Source organism: Berghia stephanieae, chromosome 5 (assembly GCF_034508935.2).
Source record: "Berghia stephanieae isolate SIO BIC M18660-M18661 chromosome 5, UCSD_Bste_1.3, whole genome shotgun sequence".
Classification (NCBI taxonomy): Eukaryota; Metazoa; Mollusca; class Gastropoda; order Nudibranchia; family Aeolidiidae; genus Berghia; species Berghia stephanieae.
Window position 1 is genome coordinate 31,227,752 of NC_088364.1, and position 21,011 is coordinate 31,248,762.

General features: G+C 35.9%; 1 protein-coding gene across 1 annotated transcript in view; it reads right to left on the reverse strand.

Annotated features, from left to right (window-relative positions):
- LOC144972755 (cadherin-87A-like) overlaps positions 1–21,011 on the reverse strand; it is a 79,639-nt gene that overhangs the window by 10,697 nt on the left and 47,931 nt on the right. Inside the window, exons 25-37 of the mRNA XM_078914355.1 lie at positions 17,492–17,627; positions 16,506–16,709; positions 15,060–15,217; positions 13,951–14,103; positions 12,966–13,103; positions 11,037–11,238; positions 8,934–9,163; positions 7,334–7,525; positions 6,208–6,345; positions 5,182–5,311; positions 4,050–4,301; positions 3,160–3,449; positions 1,047–1,135 (exon numbers count right to left, since the gene is read on the reverse strand). Coding sequence (XP_078770481.1) covers positions 1,047–1,135; positions 3,160–3,449; positions 4,050–4,301; positions 5,182–5,311; positions 6,208–6,345; positions 7,334–7,525; positions 8,934–9,163; positions 11,037–11,238; positions 12,966–13,103; positions 13,951–14,103; positions 15,060–15,217; positions 16,506–16,709; positions 17,492–17,627 — 2,312 coding nt within the window. The remainder of the gene's footprint in view (positions 1–1,046; positions 1,136–3,159; positions 3,450–4,049; positions 4,302–5,181; positions 5,312–6,207; positions 6,346–7,333; positions 7,526–8,933; positions 9,164–11,036; positions 11,239–12,965; positions 13,104–13,950; positions 14,104–15,059; positions 15,218–16,505; positions 16,710–17,491; positions 17,628–21,011) is intronic.

Below are 21,011 nucleotides of genomic sequence, written 5' to 3' on the forward strand. Positions count from 1 at the left end.
TTTTGTACTTAAAATTAAATGTTTATCCTACAACAATCTATTGCAAATCTCTGTAAGTGTAAGATTAGGCAACTGTTGTCCTATTAAGTCTTAGCATATCCTATAATTTCATGAATAATTAAAGAGGAACAAAGGAGGACCCCCACCTCAATCATTACCGAATACAGCTAGACGCAGATATAAAAGCACGTGGTGTGTATCAAAATGCACAAACACACACGTATGTAACACACGCATGCTGACGTCATGAAGCATCGCCCGAGCATTATGGCCTACAGCCACAGCGCATGTGATGAGCGTTGACCAATCAGAATCATTCATTTGTAAGGTTGTCAGGGAAAAACCTAGACTTGTTTACAGTTTTTAAAGTTCATTATTGGTTGAACCATGAAATTGTGGAAATAGTCATGCTTTCTCTGAGATAGATAAAGACACGCCCTTTGCTGTGATATCTTACATCTTATTGGTGGAGAAAAAGACTCGGTATTACTAAGCTTTGGAAAGGGTGGCTCCCTGAGAGAAAGTCAACTCTCGTTTTGAATGTGTCACTGATAGTTGCATTTTTAAACTTGAAATTTATATAACTTATCGTCAATGTTTATGTTGAATTATTATGTTTTCATGTAGAAAAATTATTGTAGTTTCTGAAACAACCAAAAACTGAAATTTGATAATTTTGACCATTTCCACTTTAAAACCGGTTTTCTTCGTTTTCCAAATCCCGACTTAATACCGGTTCGAGGCGGAGGGTCACAAATTATTTCTATTGTTTTAATCCTTTAAAAAATCATAATTGAATGAAGATTTACTTCCCAGCTTCAAATGTTTTTTTTGTAAAGGAGGGATAGATAGATAGATCGATAAATAGATAGATAGATAGATCGATAAATAGATAGATAGATAGATAGATAGATAGATAGATAGAGAGAGAGAGAGAGAGAGAGAGAGAGAGAGAGATAGAGTATGTGAGAGAGAGAAAGAAAGTGAGATAGAGAGATAGAGATAGAGATAAAAGAGAGAGAGAAATAGAGACAGAGAGACTCTACCTGACAATGGATTCTCCATAAGCGATACCCTTGTCAGGAGTCATACTGAGAATGACCTTCATGACCTGGCCTTTAATATGGACGTACACCTGTCAAGACGATATTAAAAGATTAGAACAACACTTTACAGGCATCATAGTAGTCCTTAGAGGCATATGATCAGTAGAGTTGGAATTTCATCCCAGTTTTTATTGCATAGTGGGTCCCAATAGCTCAGTTGGTAGAGCACTTGCTTCACTCGCAAATGGACCAAGATTTATCCCGGTGCAGTCAATATTTTTTTTCTGATCCCCCTGTCAACCAAGCAGTGAGTGGGTTGCTGGGCCTCTTAGATCTGACAGAAAGTGATTTGCAATAGATTGGCGTTCTATCCAAAGGGTAGCAAGCAACTGCTATTGTCTGTTTCACGCTATAGAAACAGAGATAAACTCCGGCTCCATGGGACAAATGGTTCTGAAGGACTACTTTTTAACTGCATTAAACTGACAACTGCTTTGCCTGTTATCCTTTGGATAAGAAGCTAGTCTATCACAAAGAACCTTCCACAAGATCTAATAGACCCTTTCCACCATATCCAATAATATACCCAGAAAATTTCTGCTGGATTGACAAGGGGTCAGAGAAAAATCTTGATTGCACTCGGGATTGATACCAGTCCCATTGTTTGCATAGTGAGTGCTCTACCAACTGAGCTATTGGGACCCCCATTTTACATGCGTAATCCTATATATTAAGAGTTGTTGTTGTCTTGGGACTCTTTGCTCATTTATTTTAGCACATTTTTTATATATTCATCATCATCATCATTTGCCTTTTCACCCTGGATCAGGGTATAGGCCACAGACAAACAGTTTCCATCCTTCTCTATCCTGAGCTAACTTTTTTATCGTTCGTCCAAGCTAAAAAAAAGGATTTCGTTTGTCCGTCTGCGTTTCTGTAATGGTTTGAGTTTTACGGAAAGGGGTGTTAACCCTTTGCCAACCCCCAACCTGGAGGACCAGGTGACTCAAAGATGAGGGAATCACACACCATTAGTCGCCTTTTACGACACGCTGGCTTGGCGTTGGGCTATTCTTGACCCTCTCAGTATATATTGCATTGTATAAATGTTCACGTATTGTATCAAATTAGTAACAGGCACTTTCAAAATTTGTAATCTATCGCTTTGGTCAGCTTTGTGGTCATTTGCATTTGGACCTGTAGGTCCTGGTTTGAGTCCTGCTCTGGTAATGCAAAACTGAGTCCATGGAAATAGCTTCCCCACATTTTCTCACCATACTCAGGTGTAAAAAGAGTAATGAGTCGGTATTTGTCTCTGTTGAAAAAAAATGTAATTGCCTTACAGCCGTCATGTCTTGTCCTACATCTGAAGTGTTGCTATTAGGTTTGGACCCCTTGTAAAGCGATTTGAGCATAATTAGTGGATATGGCGTTTTATAAAAGCTCAAGTTTTGATTGTTGTTTTAAACTGAAATTTGTGGAAAACGAATTTGCTCCTATAAAGAAGAATGAATGATGAATGCATTTTTTGATATGTTAATAATTTTTTAATCTTGTCTGGAGCTGACTATATTTCTGATCCATCTGTGATTGGGTAGCTGGCATTATCAAATATGATAGAAAGTAATAATATGTGAAAGACTATTAAAAGGCGAGCACCCAGTTGTTACTGTGGAGGTCGAGATCAACTCCACTTTTTAAAAAGCCCTCATCAAGAAAGACAAAGATCACAAATAAGCAAAAATTTTTTTTTAAATTGAGCTTTTATATAGCGCTATATCCACTAAACGTGCTCAAAGCACTTTACAAGGGGTCCCTGGCCAACAGCAACATTTAACATGAAGGACGGTACATGACGCCTGTTAGGCGATATTACAATTTTTAAGGACAAAGACAACGCTGTTAACAGCCAGGTACTCATTTTACACCTGAGTATGGTGAGAGAATGTGAGTAAAGAGTCTTCTCCAAGGCCTCAACTATGCGCTGAGTGAGGCTCGAACCCAGGACCTTCTGATCCAAAAGCGAGTGTCATACCACTAGACCACATAGCCACAAAAAAATGAAATCAAAACTCCACCCCCCCCCTTTCCCCGAAATATGTATGCCACTCACTGTCACAATCTGGGTGTCGGTATATCGTGCATTCACGGGATCTTCTGCCTGAATGGTGAGCACAAATCTACCCTTAGCAAAATCCTGGTAAGTGTGACCTCTCGGAGGATCTGGATGAAGCTCGTTATTCTTCATCACAAAAGCTTTTCCAGGGTATGAGGGTGTATTTGAACCGGAGGCATAAAATTTGGTATCAATGATGGAGTACACTGGGATGTTGAACCCTTTGCCATCCTTGTCTACGGCATCGAGCACAATAATGGGCAAGTCTCTGGCATCAGTCTCCATGACTGAAGAAGATAATAAAAATTTGTTAAAGAAATGAAAAAATTGGACATTTTTTCTATTTTAAAAACTTTTATCTCAGCTATTGTATAAGCTAACCATAATAGAAAACTGGAAAATGGTATGTGTATCAATTAAGAAGAAGAAGAAGGAAAAAAGAACGTAACAAAAAAAAAACAAAAAAAACAAAACAAACAAAAACCAAAACAATTCAATTAAAAAAAAACAAAAGAAAAAGAAAAAAAAACAAAAAAAAAACAAAACAACGAACAGTAAAAAGCCAAGAAAACCAACCACCCTCTCTCTTCCCCCCCCCCCCCCAAAAAAAAAAAAAAAACCAACAAAAAAACAAACCTATAAACATATACAAACAAAGAAACAAACAAACAAACCAAAAAAAAAAAAAAAAGAACAAAATTTAAAAAGAACAACTTGATGATGTTGAGCATAAAATATTAGTCTCGTATAGTGGGTCCTTCTCATTGTTATACAGTCATAGATAAAAGGAGTCAATTATGAGGCAATCAAAAATAGAAGAAAAAAAAAATTAATTGCTTCTTTTTATTCAAAACAAAGGCAGAATTAACAGAGTAATTAAGACCAACCTGCTGAACGCTCAGCATCGGGGAAAACGGGTCCATTGTCATTCAGATCTTTGATGTGGAAAATGATGTAAGCAACATTATCTGGCAGCTGAGAGGTGTCAATGGCACGCTTCCGCCTCTTCAAAGCTGTTGGATCCGTTGCATAGATGCACATAATGTATGTTTGATCTTCCTCATAGTCAATGTGTTTCTTTGTGATAACCTTTCCGTCTTTCTCAACCCTCAGGCCTGACTTGGCATTGTTTTCTTTGCCTGTGTAGAGCATTAGACAAGGTAGATTAATGTACATGATTATGGTGTTGAATTATCACCTGCATGGATACATGTCGGTTAGGCCAAAAAAAAAGCCTGAACTCCATTTCCAGCAAATTCAACAAGCTTGAAACTTATTTTGAAATGTGACCTTACACCACAAAAGAGTTTTATATGGGGGTTGATCTAGATGCCAGAAAATCATAAATGTCATTGTTTATTCTCTGCTGCCCATTCCAAGTGTATGGTACACATGCTAGCCTACTAAAAGTAGGACATTTCATCATTTGATTTATTTCATATGATTGTTAAAGATTAAATTAAAAAAAAATATATATATAATGGAAAGAATACAGGGTATGATTACGAACGATGTTAAACGACTAAACTCATGATAATGGGAAACAACATTTGTCCACAAATAATAATAAATAAATAAATAATAAAATCACTCTACTAGAATAACTAAGGAAATCAAACTTCTTGAATAGATATAGAAACAGACACCATGAGTTGTGCTCAAGACATCAAATTGAAAAAGTGATGACAAAGAAGGGGACGATTCAATTAAAAAAAAAAAAAAAACTTCGGTAAAAGAAAAATCTGGATTCAAAATCTTAAAAGCACATCTGTGGACATTTGTTCTGTGTTGTTGTCAAGCTTGAAACACTATGAGATATGATTGGAATTGACAGAATGCAGTAACATTTTATTTAGAAGACCGGGTAGTTAGCAACATACCTTTACAGAAAAGCATAGGATAGAGATGCATAGAGCGATTATGTAGACATAATAGTGTGGGCTATCACCCCAAATAATAATACTAACATAATATATGAAGTAGCATTTATACAATATAAGTCTGTATTAGATTACTTACATTCGGGGTTGGTATCGTACGGGTAGTACTCAATATTCTGGCTGGCATCAGGGTCACAAGCTGATACCTGGTATATCACTTGATCTTTTTTAACCTCTTCATCAAAATTAATTTCCAAAGGCCGGTCAATCTGTCGGTGATATAGGATGGACAAAGGGGAAAGAAAGCATTGATTACACTATATATGTAAGAAACAATTTTAAAAAACGACTAAAGCCTTGAACTAAAAAGGGAAGTTCTGCTGATGATAGCTTCAGAAAATTTTAATACTAAAACACTGAACTACGTTCTATAATGACACATATGTGCAAGCCAATATGGTCATAGTTATATGTATATTCCTTCATCTATGTCTAATATCCTAGTGTATCTTTTGTTTATTCTATAAATTTTCTAATTCTTTTTCAACAATAAGGGTTTGAACTTGAGAAGGTTTCTTATTGCTCATTCTAAAACTTTGTAACAATTGGGTTTTCATTTTAGTCTAATATGACTTTTATGTAGACAGCAAGAGAGAAGAAACAGTGATGTGACTAGGGCTTCCATTAAAAAAAACAAAACAATAAAAAGATAAAAACTAAATCCTTTTTATTCAGTCTGAAGGTGAAATTATATATTTACGGTCTAAACCAAGGGAAGACTGGAATGACCGTTACACCAGCCGTACTGCAGCACTGCAGAGTAAGCTAAAGCAGCATCCTCTGCTCAATCTTGGCAGTGAACTCGTTGCTGCATCCATGTATAGTCGCAAACCCACCCGACAGTCTAGTCAGAATTCAACGCTCAACCCCTGTACATGTGGGATGGGTGGAAAGTCCCCACTGAGTAGGGCGAGGTGGCTTTTGCAAGGCAACACAGTGTGGCATGCTGTCTGACTCGGTACCCTCTGGGTATGAAGATTGTACCACGGTGCTATATTGTCCCTTTCAAGATTGATTAGAAATAAATTCACTCTGATTTAAATCCTTATAAGTTAACTCTGAACGTGGGATAAGATTGTGCGTTTCATATATAATTTTTACTTACTGGTTCACCACATATTGGATAGTTTTTGGGATTGGTGAATACAGGTGAGTTGTCATCTTCGTCTGTGAGACGAATGATAATCTGTCTACCAGTGCGGATCTTCAGGGGATCTGATATATCCTCGGCATACACCAGAAGCTAATAGAATAAAGATTTTAAATATTCATGTTTAAGTATTTAATATGTATCAAGTCATATACAAGGTCTATCAAAAGGCTGTGAGTGCTGTAACATATTAATTTCTCATGCATGGTAAACCAACAATCCTTTAGAACTATTAAAGTCTGTGTGCCATTTTGGTTCGTGTAGAAGAGATAAATAAGTGATTGCTTCCTTCTAAATAGAACTCTAGTCTTTTGTAAAGTATTTTCTATGAGGTATAACAGACCTCGATCACTGTTGACTCAACCTGGGATCAGAAATGGTGAACTGCCATAGCAATTGCTCTACTGGTGGACGACATATTATATCGATTTAACGTATAGAACTTCAGTTAGAACTATTAGGCTCTTCTTTAATATTTTGGATAAAAGTATCTCTACAACATTACAGAGAAACTTATAAACTTCATGATTGAATGCAGGAAAAGCTATTTTTCAGAGCAAGATTAAAATAGATTTTTTAAACACAAAACGAGAGAAATAAATTTTGAGGAATAGATTCTTAAAAATAATAAATTAGAAAAAATGGATGAAAAATAATACACTCTGGTACACTTTGAACTCTAGAAAAGCTCATATGCAAACTGTTTAATGTCTGACCATATTGATCGCATTAAATATAAATGTTTCGAAATATGAATTTAGTGATAATCCTCTAAAAAGTCGGATGAAGAATGAGGAGGATGAGGGTGATCAAGAAGAGGAGAGGTGACTGAAGTTTAGGGGAAGGAGAAAAAGAAGAAATTTTGCCAAGGCTAAAAAGATAGCGTTTCAAGAAAAGTATAATGTTTGTAACTTTAAACAAGTTAATGGTACGTGCTGCCTGAAGCCTGTGATCATGAAAATACTAGCAAAAGAGTGAAAATGGAGAGCTTCGTATAGGAACGATACAGATACGAAGCCTCTCCATTTTCACTCTTTCGTTAGTATTTTAACTTAAACAATCAATTTGTTGTTACACTTACATTGTAAGATTCTTGGACTTCTCTGTCTAGGCTATCAACAATGGTAAGAACGCCCGTGACATTATCAACCTTAAAACTTTTCACATTGGATGACAGATTGGAGAGTCTGTAGATAACATCATTGCCTGTCTGGGGACCAGCGCTAAAAATGAAGGGTTGATTATTCTCCTTGACAACATGGCCTGGCTTTTCCTGAAATTGAACAGAAAATTATCTTAATCAAGAAAGCCTTGACAAATTTGATATTTAGTGAAGGCACCTGGATTTACAATTATGTAAATATATGACAGTGACAAAATAGGGAGCAGGCACTGGTGCAAGATTAAGGTCTGAAAAATAATCTTATTCCAAGACAAAGACAGAGAGCAAGTTGTCCATTATGGGAGGTTAAAAAACCCATAATAATAATAATAATAATAATAATAATAATAATAATAATAATAATAATAATAATAATAATAATAATAATAATAATAATAATAATAATAATAATAATGAAGATAATGATGATAATGATGATGATGATGATGATGATGATGATGATGATAATGATGATGATGATGATGAGTATGATAATAATGATGATGATATAAAATTAATAATTGTGACCGCATCGCGTCAAAGTGGTATTACTATGTCAGAATGAACAAGATGAAGAGAACTGAGATCAAAGTCAAAATAATCAAAACACAAATTGAAGTTAAAAAGACAAAGTTCTTTCTCTTCAATAAAGGCATTCCTATAGTCTCTAAGTTATATAAATGATAGATAAAATATTATTCAGTTCCAAGTATCAAGTTTACCCCAGCATAATGCCGTTCTGAGGCGATTAGTCACAATTAAAATTTATAATAATTATATGCACACATATAGATGGGGGTTCCCTGATAGCTCAGTTGGTAGAGCACTCGCTTCAAAATAAAAGGGACTGAGAGGTGCAGTCGAGATTTTTTTCTTACCCCTCTGTCCACCCAGCAGTGATTGGGTACCTGGGTCTGTTAGATCTAGTGTAAAGAACTTCGTGATAGACAAGCGTCATATCCAAGAGATAGCAAGCAATTGCTATTGTCCGTTTCACGCTATAGAAACCGGTATAAACTCCGGCTCCACGGGCCTAATGCTTTAAAGTTCTATTACAAGTATAGATGCAAATAAGTTGTAAAAATAAAACTTACAATAGATAATTTACGAGGTCTCAGCAGATTCAATATAAATAAATAGAGCATTTATATAGCGCAATATCCATTAAACGTGCTCAAAGCGCTTTACAAAGGGTCCCTGTCCAACAGCAATACGTAACATTTAGAATGAGACATGACGCGTGTTAAGCGATATTTTAATTTTTTTCCAACAAAGACAACGCTGTTAACGGCCATGTACTCATTTTACACCGGAGTACGGTGAGAGAATATGAGTAAAAAGCCTTTTCCAAGGACTAACTATGCGCTGAGCGAGGCTCAAACTCAGGACCTTCCAATCCGAAAGCGAATGTCATACTACAAGACCACATAGCCGCTCAACATGCTTCACACAATACTTCAGTTAAACATGCAAACAGTGCCTCAATTAATGAATCGTTTATATTATCTTCTATTCTCACCTCTGGGGCAAAGAAGATGTGGTTATTGTCAGGACGGAACCAGATAGGGTTGCCATCATTGTTCTCTGTGCTTAGGACTTCAATTTCCACTTCAAGTGTGTTGCTCAGGAAAGGTTCTCCACCATCCTGGGCAAACACCTGTAATCGGTACACTTTACCCCCATAACCAACTAGAGATTGAGCCACAGTGATGATACCTGCTCCAGGTACAATGTCAAAGAGCTGGAGTGCTGGAATTGAAAAAGAAGAAGAACAAAATGAATGGATATAAATATCTCTACTGAACTTAGTCATTGATTCACTATGCTCAATATACCTAATGATTTTACATTTATTCGTCCAGCATAAAAAAAGCAGTCCTTCAGAGCAAATAATTCCATAGAACCCGAGTTTATCCTGATTTCTATAACATGAAATAATAGCAATTGATTACCACCCTCTGGATAAGATGCAAGTATATTGCAAAGTACTTTCCACAGATCCAAACACTGCTGGGTTTATAGGGGTGTTGGAAAAAAAAATATCTCTATTTCATCGGGGATCAATCTCAGTCCCTTTGCTTGTGAAGTGAGTGCTCTCTGTGCTATCTGACTCACCCAGCATGCCACAGTAAAAATGAAATTTCCATTTCATTCAGTAGAAATTCCATATTAAGCATCCCTTTTAGTAATATGCAATCATTACTGCCTAAAACCGGGTACCCATTTCATCTGAGATGAGTGAGGTCATACATTTTTTGTGCATTATCCAATGACATAATTCCAGGACAAGTGCTTTGCAATCATTGTCATCCATCCATTCGCTGACAACACAAAGCTAGACAACTGTGCTGACGATGGCGTGATTTAGTTTTGAAATAAATAATAATGTGAAATTGATTGTAAGCTTCAATTTAATTACAAAAACATTTACATTATTTAGTTTTTTGAAAGGAAAATGATATTGACAACTTCAAAGAGCAGCAGTTATGAAAGCATGAAATGTTAAACTTGAGCATTAATATAGTGCAATATTCAATAAAGGTGCTAAAAGCCTTACAAGGGGTCACGAGCCAACAGCAACAGTTAACGTGTAAGACAAGACATGACACCTGTTAGGCTATAATATTATCATTTTTTTTCCCATAGTGACAAAGCTGTTAACAGCCAGGTACTCAAATTACACCCGAGTGCCGTGAAAGAATGTGAGTTAGGAGCCTTTTACAAGGACTCAACTATGGGTTGCTCAGGAAGGGACTCAAACCCTGGACCTTCTAGTCTGAAGGCGAGCGTGTCGTACAACAAGACCATATAGCCGCACAAATGTTATCATACATTCCTAAAAAATATTTTAAGCAATAAATCTATTTAAACGTTTGTCATTCATTCTTCATTTAGCTAATATACACTATCCAAGATGGTGCACTTGTATCAAATACATTCATTCTATGAGTATTTTTGCCATTGAAATCCATATACAGCTCAACAAAATCCGAGCAAGACAAGAAAACAAAGTCACAAGGAAATGAATGATAGTTTAATAATTCTTCTGCTAGTGCCAGTGCCATCTCTACAGCAGAGCTGATTCCCCATTCTTGCCTCTTTATTCCTCCATAATGCACTCTGCTGCTAACACTAACAGTCAGGTCCAGATCTTGACATTGCTCATCCATATTCTTGTTGGCAAGTTTTATCTCTTTTTCCATTCTCCTCTCCTCCGAGCATGTATTTTTAAATGATAAATGGATTTTTATGTACCAAACATATCTAGTTTTATAATTTTTAAAATTTTTATGTTTAAGCCACAATCTTAAGGTGATTAACAATACAGCAAGAGTGAACTCATTTACGTATGTAACATCTCTCTAACGAAGGAGAATAAACAAATGGCCATTATCATTGCCACGTAATATGCCTTGTAGTCTGCCATCCTTAGAGATAAATAGTTTTCTTAAAGATCCCAAATAATATTTGCATGGTAGACAACACAAATAAGGAAAAAAAAAGACAACAAAACAACAAATTAAAATAAAACCCACAAATAAACAAAACTCCCCCCCCCCCCCCCCCGGGACAAAGTAAAAAAGACAAAAAAAAATCAAAACAATCCAACAACACAACTTACCTGTTAGACTGTTGCGATCATCCGCAATGGCACGAAGATCATAAGACACCTCTCCATTCACACCAAAATCATTATCAAGAGCAATAACAGTGGCAACACTCCTGCCAATACCTGCTGTCTCTGCCACAGGAATTTTTCGCAACACGCCTGCATCTTTAAATTCAGGCTTGTGATTGTTTTTATCAACGACTGTGATTTTCAACTGAAAGTAAACATAAAATGAACTCAAAATTGCATCCCATAGAGAGGTCCTTTACCATGATACAATACCGCATTCAAGACAAAGTTAGATCAACCAATTTATGATCATTGAAATATTTTTTTTCAATTATAAATCAATTTTAGTGGATTTACTTCAACTGATATACTTGACATCTATTTTTATTCTACTTGTCATATTCAAATTTTTTTTGTGTACGCTACATTTTATGAGTATTTTAATATTCTGCCCTGTTCCACATCTGCTTAGTAATCAAATGAACACTTCTGAATCGGATTTCCTTTAATCTCCACCTTCACTCATGAAGATTTTGACATGAACAATAACATCATTGCAAAAAATCAGCAGTGATCTAGAATTAGAAGCTCTGTAAATAATCTAAGGTGGGTGCAGATATTAGTTCCCACGGTAAATTGTTCCAATCTGTGATGGTTCTGGGGTAAAATGAGAATTTTCGGAGGTCTTTGGTGGATATCAGGGGACAGAAACTGTCTATGTGGGAAGTCCTGGATGTTCATGTTGGTGTTTGGAGGTCAGGATTTGAAATAGCCACCAGTTTGTTCTTTATCTTATACATCACGGTCAGGTGTGCTGATTTCCTCCTAGTTTGGAGTCACTTCCATTCAAGTTGATAAATTATCAGTTGCTCATACTTGATGTTTTCTCATAATTTCCCCTAACAAAACGAGTGGCTTTTCTCTGTACTGCCTCCAGCTTTTCAACATGGTATTTTGTGTTTGGGTCCCAAACAGTGCAATTTGTAGCGAACTTATGACTTGTAAGCTAATGATTTTAGGCTTGTGATTTAATCTTTAAATTTCTTCGGAGGAAACCCAGGGTCCTATTTGCTTTTGTTGTGATGTTGTTGATGTGCTCGTCCCATTTTAAGTCTGATTTTATTGTTATTCCTAAATATTTGGCTGATGTTATGTGCTCTAAATTGTGGTTGTGTAGCTTGCAATTGCATGTAATAGGACAGTTCTTTCTGGATATGGAAATGACAGAGCATTTCTCTGGATGAAACTCCATGCAGTGCCCCTGTTCCCAAACCGCCAGTTTCTCGAGGTCGTATTGCAGATGAGCTCCATCTTCCTGTGATTTTATTATCAAGTATGCAATTAGGTCATCTGCAAAAAGGTGGACTTTAGATTCAATAGCAACTTCCAGGTTGTTAAAATAAAAAAGAAATAGAGCGGGACCAAGGACTGGGCCTTTAGGAACACCAAATTCAAATGGGGCAGACTTGGGTGATTCACCGTTGATGATGACATGTTTACATTCCAAGATCTTATTACATACAAAAAGGATGTGCCAAATATTTCTGTTGTTTATTTGGTTTTTAAGTAATGTATTTATGTTTTTATTTTGTTTTTGTTGTTGGTTGAGGAAGGGTTTTGAGCCCTAAACCTTCTTCTAAACATTTCTTTCTTTTTTGAAACTGTTCTATTCATTTTTTGTTTATTAATAGGATTTTAAGGGAAATTAATTAGCACCAAAAGTCAGAATCCGCTTGAGAGCATAGTCTGGCAAAAAGCACACTCTGCCTGATCTCAACAACTGTGCTTATAAAACGGAGATCACTGTAATACAAATAATGTCAGTAGTACACAAAGAATAAATTATTAACTTGAGGAATTTCTAATAATATACCATACAATAGGAAATTGTTAAGGATAATTTTGACATCAATCTTTTCAGCGATGACTCACCTTAACACTAGAAAATTGCTGGATTTTGGAGAACTGCCTTCCAGGATTATCAGTGGCAATAATGTCAAGTTCATAGTAATCCCTAGTGTTGTAATCTAGCGATACTCCTCTGGCTACGAGAACATCTACTCCACGACTCTTTACAATGGAAAATAGAAATGTATACATGATGTAAGAAAAGAAAGCTTGGCACTAATATTATCTCAAAAATTCACTAGGTCGAGATCAATCAAGGATGGGTGGATTGGTTCAATTTAAAAAAACAACTCATTGAAGATGCGGAGTTAAAACTGGTCTGTGTCAGAACCCACTGATGCAAGATCTTTTTCACAAATTGTCTGGGCAGCATTTTTTGCACTTTTTGTTATTATTCTGTCCACTTCAAATCCATCCATAAGTACATTGTTTTCTTCTTTATTACCTTCTTATTCGTCGAAAAAAACCGATAAATCAAACCGTCTTCAATGTATAAACCATCCACCACGACAATACTTTAATAAGATTGTAACTTCGGTTCAAGGATGCCAATGTTTACAGAAGTCAGTCAAATGAAATAAGTCAATGAAATTACCAAACATAGCATAATCTATTTAACTGAGAAAAAAAAATGCACTTGGAAAAAAAAGGTAAATAAGTGGGCAATATCCATTTATTTATCACATTTATACCAATTTAAAAGGATTGGTGATAGCAAAATAAAGGAAAACCCCATAGGATATTTCCGACGAGTCTGCAAGCTCAAATTATCCTGTTGAACGCATTTGTTCAAAGCGTGTACAATGAGGAAATGTCACAAGAAAAAAATTGCAGTATCTCTGCAGATATTTTAAAATACAATTCTCTGAGTGAATGATTAACCACTACATCATCTGCAAACACAGCTAATGTTGAAAACAAATTAAAGCAAATCACTGAGCACCAAATGCTCGAGTAGAATAAAACATAGCATTTGGAACTATGAGCATCAAACAATTAATTAACTTACAGCTTTGTACAATTCAAAGTGATCAGAATCCAGACCTCCTGCAATGCTGTATTCGATTGGTCCAAAACTAGGAGTGTCTCTGTCAGTTGCAAAAATGTTTGCAACTCTTGTCAGTGATGGGGCATCTTCATCAACTTGTGTAACATATTCAGACTGAAAAAAAATTGACATTAATCAAATCTCTTTAACAAACCGACTGAAGCTAATTATATCTTGAGTTTCTTTTTAAACTCTGCAGTAGAAATGCCTCAACTTTACACAAAAAAGAAGGATAACATTTTAGTCTAAAGTCCAATTCAATATAAATCAAGTTAATTAAAAGGTGACATTTCCATTCTTAATTTCGTATATAATGCAATGACTCAATTAAGGACACAGCATTTATAACTAACTTATCAGTGAATGGTTTAAAAATGTGACAATAAATGAATCATTTGAAAAATAAAAATAAAGATGCTTATTATCTTCAAATTTACATTTTTGATCTCCATTTTGACACGAACAGTTAAATATTTCCCAGAGAAGATTGAATATCTTTTAAATCACGAATTCTATACTTATTTACCAAGACCTGCGGATCTGGCTATTTCCACCAAAGCAGCAAAAAATTACTCGTTGGATTCTAGCATGCTCTTGGGAGAAACCAAAAAGGGTGCTAGAATCTAAGCAATTCTAAATCATGGGAAGTGACAATTCATTCTATAGATAAAATTCGGTCACCCAGCTCCAGCGTACTGGTATGCTAGAATCCAGATAATGCTGTAACAGCAATAACAACAATACTACTTTGGCTTCAATGAAGCTAGAGACATATTGTCACTGCTATCTAGGTGAAAATGATAAAGAAAAAAATCACATCTTCTCTTGTCTTGTCTTGGCTTTAAGTCGCAACTCCATGCATCAAAGATAATCGCAACTGATGGGAACAAAATGGACGTGCCTAGGTTTTTATTTTGATTTTATCGATTTCTCTGTCAAATTCAATTTGGTTATTAATATAAAAAATAATTTTATAGATCAGGTCAAAGTAAACTTGTACTTCAAATGTAAAGGGCGAAATGTCAGAAAATGATAAAAAAAAAAAAGAACAAAAAATAATGTAGACAAACCCTGTCAAACTGAGGAACATTGTCATTGTCATCATTTATCTTGATGGTGACTGTTGTGGAGACACTTCGAATATTGTCATTAGCAAGTGCTTGAATAACGATTCGGTGCGTGTGTGCATCTTCTTCATAATCGATCTCTTTCTTGATTCGTATTTGACCTGGGGAAAAACAAAAGATTTAAACATTTAAATTTGCTGTGACACTTTAAAATTACATTAGTGTCTTATAAAAGGAAAATGAGAAAAAATTTAACGGGATTTTACATTAACAATAATAATAATAATAAGCATATTTATATAGCACCTTTCGTCGAAACCTCAAAGCACTTTAAAAAAAAAATGTGTTTCAAATACAATTCAACCAAAATATCAAAACAATTAAGAGCATTAATTATCAGAATTTGAAGGGTTCTGATTACTCAATTAGTTGAGCACTTGTCCCACACAACAAAAGGACTGGTTTTGATCTTTCGATTAGTTGAGATTTTTCTCCTCATCCTTCTATCCATTTATCAGTGACTGAGTAGCTAAGTCTCTTGTAAATGATGGAATGCACTTTGGAATCGACCAACATCCTTTCAAACGTGTAGCTAAAATTAATTTTCACCATCCATTTAAAGCAATATGAATTAGGATTACTATTATTATTATTATTATCATCATCATCATCATCATCATCATCAATATCATCATCATTTATTATGTTACTATCATTATCATTTCCCATCGTCAGTATAATCATTAAGGTGGGGTGTTCCAATTCGGACATCCAAAATTGCTCTCTCAGCCCAATGGTTTCTATTGGCCACACCGAGAATTTCTCATTTTATTTGAAGGAGAAACAAGAATAAAAAATGGGAAGAATATAAACTTTAGCCGAGTGTCTGATTTTGCACAGCCGGGTGTCTGAAATGGGACAACTGGGTGTCTGAATTGGAACAACAGGGTGTCTGAATTGGAAGTGGTGATTTGGTGACAACTGTGTTCAATATCTATTATAATTAATAAATCAAGAAAAGAGGATAAGATATACTTAGATTTTTGGTTCCAGATGATGTTTGACCACACAAATTTCAAAACAAAATGAGAAAAAAATACTTTTCAATTGTATGAGTTTATATTGCAAATGTTTCTTTATATTGCTACTTCGATTTTAAGATGCCTCGTGAAAAAGCAATGGAAGAAGCTTGTACCCAATCTTCAAAGTGAGATAAGGGTTTTAAGAGCTGATACATTTAATTAAATAACATGGAAAAGCTCTGAAATAGTCTTAAATATATCATGCATTTATTTTTGGCTGTGTTAAATCGGAACTCAGCTCTATGTCATAATACTTATTAACTTTAGGCGTTAAAATAGACGGTGAACACGGAAGGGTGTCTGAATTGAAAAACTGTCTGCATTGGAATACCCTACCCTATCACGAAAATAATCCAAACAAACTAACCTGTTGTCTTGACAATCTCAAAAAATGGAGAAATGTTTTCAATTTGTTGATAATTCCTGATGCCCTGCTGGGTGGTGGGATCTCTGGCTGTGACAGTTGTAAGCTCATAGCCCTTTGGACTTCCCTCATTGACAAAGATTGTCTCTACAGGGTCAAATGTCAAATCTGTGTTGGCCTCTCCTGTTACTGTGATTGCCACACGAGCTGTAGAAAAAGAGAGTTGAATGTGAAAAGGAAGTTTGATACAGAGAGGAAAATGATGATAATGATAATAATCTTTAAAAAATAAACAAGAATTGAATAAGACTTGAGCATAAATGTGGCTATGTGGTCTAGTGGTATGACACTCGCCCTTGGACTGGAAGGTCCTGGGTTCGAGTCCTGCTCTGAGCAGTGCATAGTCGAGTCCTTGGGAAGGCACTTTATTCACATTCTCTCACCATATTCAGGTGTTCCTGGCCGTTAGCAGCGTTGTCTCTGTCCAGAAGAATTATTATATTGCTTAACCGACATCATGTCTGATGGGAACCCCTTGCGCTCAAGTTTTTTTTTAAAAGATAGGATAAATCAATTTTTTAACCTTTGCAGGATATGATCATGGTCCTAATGACCACGTTGGCACATCCATGGTTTTTAAACTTAAATGCCTATAAGTAGCTCTTGAGGTGGTTATGTCCTGTCCTATTTCAAAATATGATGAATTGATTGGTCTTTTTCGTCTTGCTTTGTAAAGTTTTTATCAGCAAAGAACAATCACTTGGCGACTTGAGATAAGGAAAGCAGTGGATATTTTTGCTAGAATGGGATCAGCACATACTTGAGATGGAACAAAGATGAAGAAGAATCAAATTTGGGTACCCTCCCCCCCCCCCCCCCTCTCTCTGTCTGTCTCTCTCTCTCTCTCTCTCTCTCTCTCTCTCTCTCTCTCTCTCTCTCTCTCTCTCCTCTCCCCATGTACAGGCCAATAAACCGCTTTGCATACTCACTTGTATCAATTTGTTTGCCTGTCTGTGAATTCTTATCTTCAACCTGCACGATGAAGTTGAATTCTAGTGCTTGTTCTTTATCCAACTTATTTTTTATATATACATCACCAGTCTTCTCATTCACTGCTAGCAATTCCTGCAATTATATAAATAATAATCAATGAGTAAAAAATAAACGTTTATACATTTTGCCTAATTCATCTTCAAAGAGTTAGTACAGCTCACTCATCTTCATTAGCCACCTTTTAGGACTTTGAATATATAATGTCAGCTAAGGGAAGTGTGCAATTAAGCGGAGCAGTCATATAAAGAAAAATAACACAAAAAAATATTTTTTGTTTCATTAAGTGTAGCACATCTAAAGAGGTGCACTTAAACGGAGTGAACTTTACATTTAACAATAAAACAAATCAACTCCACTCTAAAAATCTGTATGAAAATCATCTAATTGTGGCCCAGTAGAAAACAGTAGGGGCTGCCTGAAGCCGGTGATCGTAGAATACTAATGAAAGAGTGAAAAGGGAGAGGCTTCGTATGGGAACAAAACAGACAATGGACGTTTCGGGTACAAACCCTTCGTCATCACAAAAGTACACAAATAAACGTGGAAAACAAATAAAATATAATGAAAAATAACTTGTATCATCTGTACTCAATGGTGGTTGCAGTATGAATGAAATGTTAGCGTGGCGTGGGTAGCGGATAGGGTGCCCCAGGGGGGTGATCAAATTGATAAGAAAAGGTCAGCATCAGGGAACAGGACCTTCCAGAAAATAATGAAGATAAAAGACATATTAGTAGTAGCTGCTGCTGCTACTACTACTACTACTACTACTACTACTACTACTACTACTACATCTACTACTATCACTACTATCACTACTACTACTACTACTACTACACTACTACTACTTACCTACTACTACTACTACTACTACTACTACTACTACTACTACTACTACCACTACTACTACAACTATACTACTACATCTACTACTCTAAATACTACTACTACTATCTACTCACTACATACTACTACTACAACTACTACTACTACTACTAACTACTACTACTACTACTACTACTACTACACTACTACTACTACTACTACTATATACTACAACTCTACCTACCTACTGTTATCTACTCCTACTACTCTATCTATCTTACATCTATCTATCTATCTATCTATCTATCTGTCTATCTACTGATTATCTACTTAATTCATAGTCATCTACCTTCCTAGCTATCTCTCATTGTGTCCACTCATCCACTTATCTATCCATTTATATACATATAGACCCAGCTATCACCCGGCTGTTTACTCGCCCTCTCTCAACCCCCCCCCTCCCCTTTTCTCTCTCTCTCTCTCTCTCTCTCTCTCTCTCTCGCTGTCCCTCTCTCTCTCCCACTTTCTCTCTCTCTCTCTCTCCCACTTTCTCTCTTCTCTCTCTCTCTCCCTCTCTCTCAATTCCCCCCTCTACCGGTCCGACTCTCCCCCCCCCCTTTTTAAATTAAAAAAAAAAATCTATATTATTTTATTTTTCATTTATTTATTCTTATTTCTTTCTTTCTTTATTTCTTTCTTTATTGATTTAATTTTTTCTCCCCTCTTTTCTATCTACCTATCTATCTATCTGTCTATACTATATGTCTGTCTGTCTATCTATTTATCTGTCTATCTATCTATCTATCTATCTATCTATCTATCTGTATATTCCACTTCACTATCACATCGCCATCCGACCATTCGTCTTTCTGATTGTATTTCCTTCGCGAAGATTCGACAGTCATCACTCAACAACCCCTCCACCACCACCGTGACTTTTTCACCTCGCCCCCTCCACCGCCCCCTACTGTTCCACACCTTTCTACTTCTACTCTCGCTCACTCTCTACTACTACTACTACTATACTACTACTACTACTACTACTACTACTACAAACTACTACTATACTACTACTACTACTACTCTACTACTACTACTAACTACTACACTACTACTACTACTACTACTACTACTACTACTACTATGTCTTTTATCTTCCATTATTTTCTGGAAGGTTCTGTTCCCTGATGCTGACCTTTTCTTATCAATTTGATCACCCCCCTGGGGCACCCTATCCGCTACCCACGCCAGGCTAACATTTCATTCATACTGCGACCACCATTGAGTACAGATAATACAAGTTATTTTTCATTATATTTTATTTGTTTTCCACGTTTATTTGTATACTTTTTTGCTGATGAAGGGTTTGTACCCGAAATGTCCATTGTCTGTTTTGTACCCATACGAAGCCTCTCCATTTTCACTCTTTCGTTAGTATTTTACTAATTGTGGCCCAAGTCTTACTGTGTTGCGGGGGTATTTATATGAAAATAATTACGACAAAAATGTCTTTCAATGATGTCTTTGAAGTACCGAACAATGAAATTGAAAATGATCTAAAATACATAATAAACTACAACCCTTCCCTCCAACCATCCGGTCTGACTGTACAACGTCATTGCTTTAAAATTTATATTATACACATGCAGAGCTGCCTACTTGAAATTTTAACAATTCATAGTTTCCAAGGGGGAAAAATCAAAGAAAAAAAATCACTTTAAACAGCTTTTAAAATAAGTAATTTGCCTTCTGCATCATCCAGAACAGCTCCAAAGTCCTGAATATTGGTTCTAAGAAACTAAACTTTCCTTTTCAATCAGGATTATTGAATCAAAGAAGCGAATGCAGTTCTGCAGATGGAGCTAAAAATTCGTATTTCTAAAATTTTTTCGTAGTAATAGGCAGGTCTGCACTTGGAGATAAAGATCTGAACAAGTGTGTATGAAAGATACCAGACAAAACATTAAGGAACACTCTGAGGGGTAATCAGAAGATCTGAACAAGTGTGTATGAAGATACCAGACAAAACATTAATGGAAGCACGTCTGACCGGTAATAAAGATCTGAATAAGTGTGTATGTAAGATACCAGACAAAACATTAATGGAGCACGTCTGACCGGTAATCAGAAGATCTGAACAAGTGTGTATGAAAGATACCATACAAAACATTAATGGAAGCACGTCTGACCGGTGATCAGAAGATCTGAACAAGTGTGTATGAAAGATACCAGACAAAACATTAATGGAAGCACGTCTGACCGGTAATCAGAAGATCTGAACAAGTGTGTATGAAAGATACCAGACAAAACATTAATGGAAGCACGTCTGACCGGTAATCAGAAGATCTGAGGTCAAGGTAGACTGATTTTTTGGGATGGTTTTTTCTTCTTCTTTTTTTCTTTCTTGCTTTGTCTGGCACTTTTCATACACACTTGTTCAGATCTTTATCTTACACTGGTGCCTGCTCCTGAATTTCTTAATTTGATATCTGCACTTGGAGCTTTGAAATTTGGCATGATTATGTTCTATTCATTCCCATAAACATCTGGTGTGAGAATGTTTAAAATGGGTGGAGTTCTATATTTTTCAGTATGGCTGCCATTGCCACTACACCACACATAATATTTTAA